This window comes from Ostrinia nubilalis, chromosome Z (assembly GCF_963855985.1).
Source record: "Ostrinia nubilalis chromosome Z, ilOstNubi1.1, whole genome shotgun sequence".
Taxonomy (NCBI): Eukaryota; Metazoa; Arthropoda; class Insecta; order Lepidoptera; family Crambidae; genus Ostrinia; species Ostrinia nubilalis.
In genome coordinates, this window is record NC_087119.1 from 21246636 (window position 1) to 21255890 (window position 9255).

The 9255-nt window shown below is 34.2% G+C and overlaps 2 protein-coding genes across 2 annotated transcripts in view; one reads left to right on the forward strand and one right to left on the reverse strand.

Annotated features, from left to right (window-relative positions):
* The window catches only part of LOC135086537 (ras-related and estrogen-regulated growth inhibitor), a 34496-nt gene extending 25615 nt beyond the window's left edge, over window positions 1-8881 (reverse strand). Inside the window, exon 1 of the mRNA XM_063981272.1 lies at window positions 8758-8881. Coding sequence (XP_063837342.1) covers window positions 8758-8845 — 88 coding nt within the window. The 5' untranslated portion in view covers window positions 8846-8881. The remainder of the gene's footprint in view (window positions 1-8757) is intronic.
* LOC135086818 (putative nuclease HARBI1) lies at window positions 1211-2975 on the forward strand. The gene is made up of 5 exons (XM_063981609.1): window positions 1211-1727; window positions 1798-2079; window positions 2234-2621; window positions 2702-2835; window positions 2925-2975. Exons 1-4 carry the CDS (start codon window positions 1473-1475, stop codon window positions 2830-2832), a joined length of 1056 nt encoding a protein of 351 aa, XP_063837679.1. The 5' UTR covers window positions 1211-1472; the 3' UTR covers window positions 2833-2835; window positions 2925-2975.
* Window positions 8882-9255: the final 374 nt, after the last annotated feature.

The window sequence follows — 9255 nt, forward strand, 5'->3', positions numbered from 1 at the left end:
TGATATTTAAACAACATTTATGGCCTTACGCTCGAAATATTCAATCCTTGGAATAACACTTCAACAGATGTATTTCTGTGGTGGAACGTCAGATCGCCGTTGACTCATCAGTGCGTACACAAACGATTTTGTCGTACAGCTGACGATGCTAAATATCGGAATACGGTCACCCAACTTGGCTGGCGTAAAAATAAAAAAAAAATGTCGAGTGATGGAGGTTACTAGGCTTTATTATTATTATATTTTGAGAAATTTCACACTTACACTTTAGTCACAGCCTTGTGGGCGATAGTGACGTCAAGTGTTTAAAGCCCTTTCACGGGGTAGTAAACTGATAATTCTTATTGATTTAATTTATTTTTCATTTTGTTTATTTAACCTTCAAGCGGGCGCGCGGTCTTTTGTAACGGCAGCGGTCGCGCGTAACCGAAAAGACCTATAGGGTCTAGTTGAGAAATAAAGCACTTGTTTTCCAATAATCATTTATTATTTTGTACGCAGATATATTATGATTGTATTAAAGTCAAAAGTAATTTGAATTAAGTAAAAGAAACAATTATTTCATCAATTAACATAACGCAAATATTATTTGAATCAAAAACCAATTTTGGAACAAAATCTTTTAAATTACCTCTGAATAGTTCATATACCTGGTAAAAACGATAAAAATGGCAAAATAATGATAAAACATAATTTTATAATTTTGGTCCAGTTTAGCTTGGTCTCTGAGCTCCGATTCACTCTCTTTTTTATCTTTTCTTAGTAATGCCTCTTTTATTTCACTTTGTACTAGCAGTCTACGACTTATTTAATAAGAAAAAACAGTATTGCAAGCTTAATTCAATAATATTGAGTGATAGCCGAAGAAATGTTATATCGCATAGAGAGTCGCGCGTAACCTTTTCGACGACAGGCGCGTGGCGTGCTTTCGACGCCGGCGCCGCGACTAAAACAATAGCAAGCCATGGGGTGGGAAAAGCGCGGAGAGCTGAGGTAAGCTCTTTATTTCACTCATAATGAGCAAACGACAGGCTACTAAAAATGAGAAATATGTGTAACAAGTAAAAAAAAAGTTATGAACAAAAATGTGTTAGGCGCGGTCGATTCGACGCCGCGCGCCCGCTTGAAGGTTAAGTTGAATTAGTTATTCTTAATATTTTATGTGTTATCTAATTTAGATATGTTTTTTCCTAACATCTAAACTCTAACGGTCTTATTCATAATCATTTTTCACATTTTATCAAATGCTTATTAGAGGTTTATAAAACGTTTGATAAAAATTGTTATTCATAATCGTCATTTAGCGCTAAAATCCTCTTATAACTGTGTGATAAGTTATCGAGAGCTCGGGCCTTGTTTAAAGCTCTAATAAACCTATTTTAACCTAACTTTTATAAATGTCATTTCATATGAATGTCACTTCGTTGGTTTATTTATTCAAAATATCCTTGCTGTGATCCTTGCTTGTGAAAATGAATGCTATAAATGCAATTGTGCATTTAGCCAATAATGCCGACCCAGCGCGACGTAGAAAGCTCTACCGCCAACGAAGCAACCCATTCGATTTGCGGGACCTAAATTTTAAAATAAAATATAGGTTCAATAAGGACACAGTGCGCACCATCATAGATTTGGTGGAAGATGATCTGGTTCAGAGCGCTAGAGGTGGTGGCACGTGTCCTGAACTGCAAGTTTTAGTGGCCATAAGATGTTGGGGACGTCGTGAGGTAAGCACAAAAAAGTGTTTTATTTTATCCCTTTGTCGTGGCTGCTATAATTATTTTCATACATTTTCAGGTACAAGATGATGCTGGTGACCTCCATGGCCTAAGTCAGCCGACAGTGAGCCGGATATGCGCCAGAGTCGCGCATGCAATCGCGAATAAGGCAAATTCCTTCATCAAAATGCCTATCACTATAGGAGAGCAGGAAAGAATTAGTGCCAAATTTAGAGCAATTAAAAATTTTCCTGGGGTGATAGGAGCCATAGATTGCACCCACATTAAAATTAAAAAAACCGGAGGTGACATGGCCCAGTACTATATTAATAGAAAAGGCTATTATTCCCTGAATGTTCAGGTAAAATATATTTTGATTTTATACAGTTTACAACAGAGAAAGATTTGTTTTAATAATGTCTATAATTTTTACTTTGTATGATCTAAATTTTAGCAACATTCAACACTATATTATTGGATGGATTACCTACAGGATACTGTTTTTTTTATTTTAGGTTGTCTGTGATGCTGACCTCAAAATAATGGATATAGTGGCTAGATGGCGAGGCAGTACACATGACAGTCGAATTTTTATGGAGAGCAATATAAAACAACGATTTGAGGATAGGCAGTTTAGAGGACGCCTTATTGGCGATTCGGGCTACCCTCTTCTGCCATATCTATTTACACCTATTTTAAGGCCTAGTCGTCCAGAAGAAGAAGCATACAATAATGCTCACATCTCAACTAGGAACACTGTTGAAAGGTGTTTTGGGGTGTGGAAGCAGCGGTTCCAATGCCTACTCCATGGCTTACCAGTAAGCCTCCAAAATGGAAAAGCTGTGATCATAGCATTGGCTGTATTACATAATATAGCCATTGATATGAATGACACATTGTTAGGTAAATGTTATCAATTTGACTGTACATAAGGAATACAAATCTTTATGACAAAATGTTGACAAATTCATAATATTTTTCAGAACAACATATGGAGCAGGTCCCTGTAACTCCGCAACTTTCGACGGAGAACAGTGTTCACGACAACCGACCTTCATTGTTGAGGCGTAGGTCGCAGTTGATACTACAAAATTTTATAAATCAACATTTTTGAATGGTACTAAAATACATTTTGATAAATTCCAACGATTTACTTTTATGTAATGTCATTTGAGTTCATGAAAATGTTGTATTTTAATTTTTCAGATACTGTTCCTGGCATCTTAATGAAAATAAAAAGAATATTTGATTGAAAAATACCTGTATTTCAATTTTCAGTCCAATTTGTTACTATCACAAAAACAAAACCTGTAGTTCTCTTTAAAAAAGCAATTATTCTGCAAAAATTCAAAACAAATTACTTTATATCACTAATTTAAGTACAATTAGTTTCAACAAACTTACTTATTAAAAATCACAGTTCAATTCTTTAAAACAAAGAAATTGCTTAAGTATAAACGTTTCTATTCGGAGGTTATCAACCTTCTACATTTAAAACAAAATAACCATAATTTACACTATTATTATAAAGGCGAATGTTTGTGACTAGGCATATGTGTATTTACTTTATATCACTAATTTAAGTACAATTATTAAACTTACTTACTAAAAATCACAGTTCAATTCTTATAAACAAATAAATTGCTAAAACAGATAGATTATATAGTCTCGAATAACATATAGGCTTCTTTTTATCCTGGAAAAATGCACAGATCCTGTAGGTTACAGAAATAGTAGTCTACGCAGGCGGAGTCGTGGGCAACAGCTAGTTAATAGTAATCTCAAACTCTTATTAAGTTATGACTAGTAAACATATTCATAGCCGTCTAAATATATTGCAGAAACACAATCAAAATGCGGATTGGAACTGCATAAAATACAAATTAAAAACAAACAGAAGTAAGGGAGGAACTAACTTATTATTTAGAATCTGTTAGTACTTGAAAAACTTTAACATCAAAAGACTTATTATTCTTTATTAATGTGAGTGTAATATTTAAGTTTTTCCTGTAATAATTGATGCTCAAGATCCAAGTTTCTCCCTTTCTTCCGTTCGTTTTCCATTTGAACTTCATGCAGTTCAATCCGGCATTTTGATTCTGTTTCTGCAATTTCGGAAATCCTAACTTTGCTTAAATCAATTAAGCCTTCTTTGTTTAACAGTTTCCTTTTTTTTTTGATTGCTGGTGCTTTAAAATTAGGTTTTGCTTTATTTTCTTTTGCCTCTACTTTTTTATTTTCTTTATCTTCCAATATGCCTCTAGTAGTACAAGCATGTGTATCTTCTATTTCTTCATCAAGTACCACCAATTCATATTGGATTTCTTCATTATTTATCAATTCCTGATCTTGCGTATTTTGAGTTGATTCCTCCTCTTGAATGTTAATTAATTCACTTTTATTTGAGTCCGAGTCAAATCTGTTAACATCGACTACAAATTCATTGGGCAACCAAGATGCTATATCATCAGCCCTATCGTCAGGCACTGATAATGGTGGACCACCGCCAGTTTTAATTTGAGCCTGCCTAGCAATGGTCTTGTCTTTCTTCGCACTGATTTTTATGAGGCTCCATTGCGATTTTAACTGGGTAATGGAGCGGTTCATACCAGCGCACATTGAATTAAACCTGAAAAAGAAATGACAGGATTTTGAATTACAGGTAAAGGCAAAATTTTATATTGAAGGCAGAAATCAAAAGATGTACCAACGTTGTTTGTAAATCAGCCCAAGCCGCAACCTTCCGTTTATTCGTGTTAGTGTCTGTATTTTTATTTTCGATTGCATTTACTCTTTCTTTCACCAACTCTTTCAGCAAATACTGAAAAGCAAACACTAGGCGTCAAACATAAATAAAACCATGCTACAAAAATTAGTAGGCACTTTATCAGGCTAAAAATAAGTACTACCTTATCTTCCTCCAACCAGTTTTCTGATCGTTGCCTTTTAGGCGGTCTGTTCTCCTTCGTCATGGACATAATTAGTATCCGATGTAACTAGCCGGGTCGTCGTAAGAGCTTATTGCAGAGTACAGGGTAAGAGGTACAGAATCCAGAACATACAATCCCAAGTTTTATAAAAGTTTGATAAAACTTGGGAGTTGATCGAAAAAACCGAAAACTTTATTAAATTTTCGTGCCAAATGTCAATGTCAGTAAGTAAAACGTCACAGCTGTCAATTTTTTGTTTTTTTTTTCTGCGATTTGTCTATGATTTTACATGGTCCATCAAGTTAAATCACCAAAAAAGCTGTTTTCGTTCATTCTTTTTGTATAGTCTGTGGAAAGAAAATATTAAACTCTGTTTTAGCTATCAAAGGTTTATAAACGATTATGAATAACGTTTTTTATCAGAGGTTTATAAGAGTGTTTTAAGCCTATCAAACGTTTTAGCTAATGTAGGTTTTAAACCTATATTAGCATTTTATTATGAATAAGACCGTAACGGTCTTATTCATAATCATTTTTCACATTTTATCAAATGCTTATTAGAGGTTTATAAAACGTTTGATAAAAATTGTTATTCATAATCGTCATTTAGCGCTAAAATCCTCTTATAACTGTGTGATAAGTTATCGAGAGCTCGGGCCTTGTTTAAAGCTCTAATAAACCTATTTTAACCTAACTTTTATAAATGTCATTTCATATGAATGTCACTTCGTTGGTTTATTTATTCAAAATATCCTTGCTGTGATCCTTGCTTGTGAAAATGAATGCTATAAATGCAATTGTGCATTTAGCCAATAATGCCGACCCAGCGCGACGTAGAAAGCTCTACCGCCAACGAAGCAACCCATTCGATTTGCGGGACCTAAATTTTAAAATAAAATATAGGTTCAATAAGGACACAGTGCGCACCATCATAGATTTGGTGGAAGATGATCTGGTTCAGAGCGCTAGAGGTGGTGGCACGTGTCCTGAACTGCAAGTTTTAGTGGCCATAAGATGTTGGGGACGTCGTGAGGTAAGCACAAAAAAGTGTTTTATTTTATCCCTTTGTCGTGGCTGCTATAATTATTTTCATACATTTTCAGGTACAAGATGATGCTGGTGACCTCCATGGCCTAAGTCAGCCGACAGTGAGCCGGATATGCGCCAGAGTCGCGCATGCAATCGCGAATAAGGCAAATTCCTTCATCAAAATGACAAAATGTTGACAAATTCATAATATTTTTCAGAACAACATATGGAGCAGGTCCCTGTAACTCCGCAACTTTCGACGGAGAACAGTGTTCACGACAACCGACCTTCATTGTTGAGGCGTAGGTCGCAGTTGATACTACAAAATTTTATAAATCAACATTTTTGAATGGTACTAAAATACATTTTGATAAATTCCAACGATTTACTTTTATGTAATGTCATTTGAGTTCATGAAAATGTTGTATTTTAATTTTTCAGATACTGTTCCTGGCATCTTAATGAAAATAAAAAGAATATTTGATTGAAAAATACCTGTATTTCAATTTTCAGTCCAATTTGTTACTATCACAAAAACAAAACCTGTAGTTCTCTTTAAAAAAGCAATTATTCTGCAAAAATTCAAAACAAATTACTTTATATCACTAATTTAAGTACAATTAGTTTCAACAAACTTACTTATTAAAAATCACAGTTCAATTCTTTAAAACAAAGAAATTGCTTAAGTATAAACGTTTCTATTCGGAGGTTATCAACCTTCTACATTTAAAACAAAATAACCATAATTTACACTATTATTATAAAGGCGAATGTTTGTGACTAGGCATATGTGTATTTACTTTATATCACTAATTTAAGTACAATTATTAAACTTACTTACTAAAAATCACAGTTCAATTCTTATAAACAAATAAATTGCTAAAACAGATAGATTATATAGTCTCGAATAACATATAGGCTTCTTTTTATCCTGGAAAAATGCACAGATCCTGTAGGTTACAGAAATAGTAGTCTACGCAGGCGGAGTCGTGGGCAACAGCTAGTTAATAGTAATCTCAAACTCTTATTAAGTTATGACTAGTAAACATATTCATAGCCGTCTAAATATATTGCAGAAACACAATCAAAATGCGGATTGGAACTGCATAAAATACAAATTAAAAACAAACAGAAGTAAGGGAGGAACTAACTTATTATTTAGAATCTGTTAGTACTTGAAAAACTTTAACATCAAAAGACTTATTATTCTTTATTAATGTGAGTGTAATATTTAAGTTTTTCCTGTAATAATTGATGCTCAAGATCCAAGTTTCTCCCTTTCTTCCGTTCGTTTTCCATTTGAACTTCATGCAGTTCAATCCGGCATTTTGATTCTGTTTCTGCAATTTCGGAAATCCTAACTTTGCTTAAATCAATTAAGCCTTCTTTGTTTAACAGTTTCCTTTTTTTTTTGATTGCTGGTGCTTTAAAATTAGGTTTTGCTTTATTTTCTTTTGCCTCTACTTTTTTATTTTCTTTATCTTCCAATATGCCTCTAGTAGTACAAGCATGTGTATCTTCTATTTCTTCATCAAGTACCACCAATTCATATTGGATTTCTTCATTATTTATCAATTCCTGATCTTGCGTATTTTGAGTTGATTCCTCCTCTTGAATGTTAATTAATTCACTTTTATTTGAGTCCGAGTCAAATCTGTTAACATCGACTACAAATTCATTGGGCAACCAAGATGCTATATCATCAGCCCTATCGTCAGGCACTGATAATGGTGGACCACCGCCAGTTTTAATTTGAGCCTGCCTAGCAATGGTCTTGTCTTTCTTCGCACTGATTTTTATGAGGCTCCATTGCGATTTTAACTGGGTAATGGAGCGGTTCATACCAGCGCACATTGAATTAAACCTGAAAAAGAAATGACAGGATTTTGAATTACAGGTAAAGGCAAAATTTTATATTGAAGGCAGAAATCAAAAGATGTACCAACGTTGTTTGTAAATCAGCCCAAGCCGCAACCTTCCGTTTATTCGTGTTAGTGTCTGTATTTTTATTTTCGATTGCATTTACTCTTTCTTTCACCAACTCTTTCAGCAAATACTGAAAAGCAAACACTAGGCGTCAAACATAAATAAAACCATGCTACAAAAATTAGTAGGCACTTTATCAGGCTAAAAATAAGTACTACCTTATCTTCCTCCAACCAGTTTTCTGATCGTTGCCTTTTAGGCGGTCTGTTCTCCTTCGTCATGGACATAATTAGTATCCGATGTAACTAGCCGGGTCGTCGTAAGAGCTTATTGCAGAGTACAGGGTAAGAGGTACAGAATCCAGAACATACAATCCCAAGTTTTATAAAAGTTTGATAAAACTTGGGAGTTGATCGAAAAAACCGAAAACTTTATTAAATTTTCGTGCCAAATGTCAATGTCAGTAAGTAAAACGTCACAGCTGTCAATTTTTTGTTTTTTTTTTCTGCGATTTGTCTATGATTTTACATGGTCCATCAAGTTAAATCACCAAAAAAGCTGTTTTCGTTCATTCTTTTTGTATAGTCTGTGGAAAGAAAATATTAAACTCTGTTTTAGCTATCAAAGGTTTATAAACGATTATGAATAACGTTTTTTATCAGAGGTTTATAAGAGTGTTTTAAGCCTATCAAACGTTTTAGCTAATGTAGGTTTTAAACCTATATTAGCATTTTATTATGAATAAGACCGTAAACCTACTTAATCTAGGATATATTATTTAAGCAATTCATGTTGCTAAGTATTTCTTACAGTGCATCGATTTTGTATGAATTATTTAATTTAATTTTGACAACTTTGACGTATGAAGTAAAATATATTATAAGCTTCGGAAAAATAGTTTATTTTTCTCTGAATCTATATTTTTTGTTAAATTAGTTTTTCAGTTTTTTTTAAGCTTCCCTTTCTTTTTCTTTATATAAAAATAAAACATAAAAATATAAAACTCAAAAACACTGTTTTTTGCTGGTTAATTCCACATTGAAAACCACAAAAAAATATCAACAAACACAGTAAAAAGACCATTTTCGAATTTCGAACGGAGTCCAAAAAAAACACATCACATCACTATCACGAAATTTCCAAAAAGGACGTACCACTTTTGCCGACTGACGGCGCACCAACCACGGCCACTTTGACCTCACTTAGGGAGGACTTCTTCCGCCTTATGCCACGCGTGGTCATGGTGCCGCGAGCATCGCGCGACTCGGCGCGTCGAGCGGCGGCGTAACGCGCGCCAAAAATACTCAACAGCGTGTGTTAATGGGTCAAGATCTGTCCAAGATCAGCGGTCTACTCTGAACTTTCGATATCGAAAGAAAATGCTAGCTAGTAGTCTTGCTTTGTCGCTCTGGAATGTTGACATGGCTGATAAATCTACTGTACCGTCTTTAATATTTCTCTAGATATCTGATAGAGATTATAGTTATCAGGATTACAGATTCATCTCCTGACAAGATTCTGTTTAACGTCAGATCTCATATCTTAATATATGACAGCGCATCCTAATGGATTCCTGCTCGTATTCTGGATCACACCAACTTTTATGATTAATCAGTTATTAACTCTACTCGACAGTAAGAGCATGACTTCCT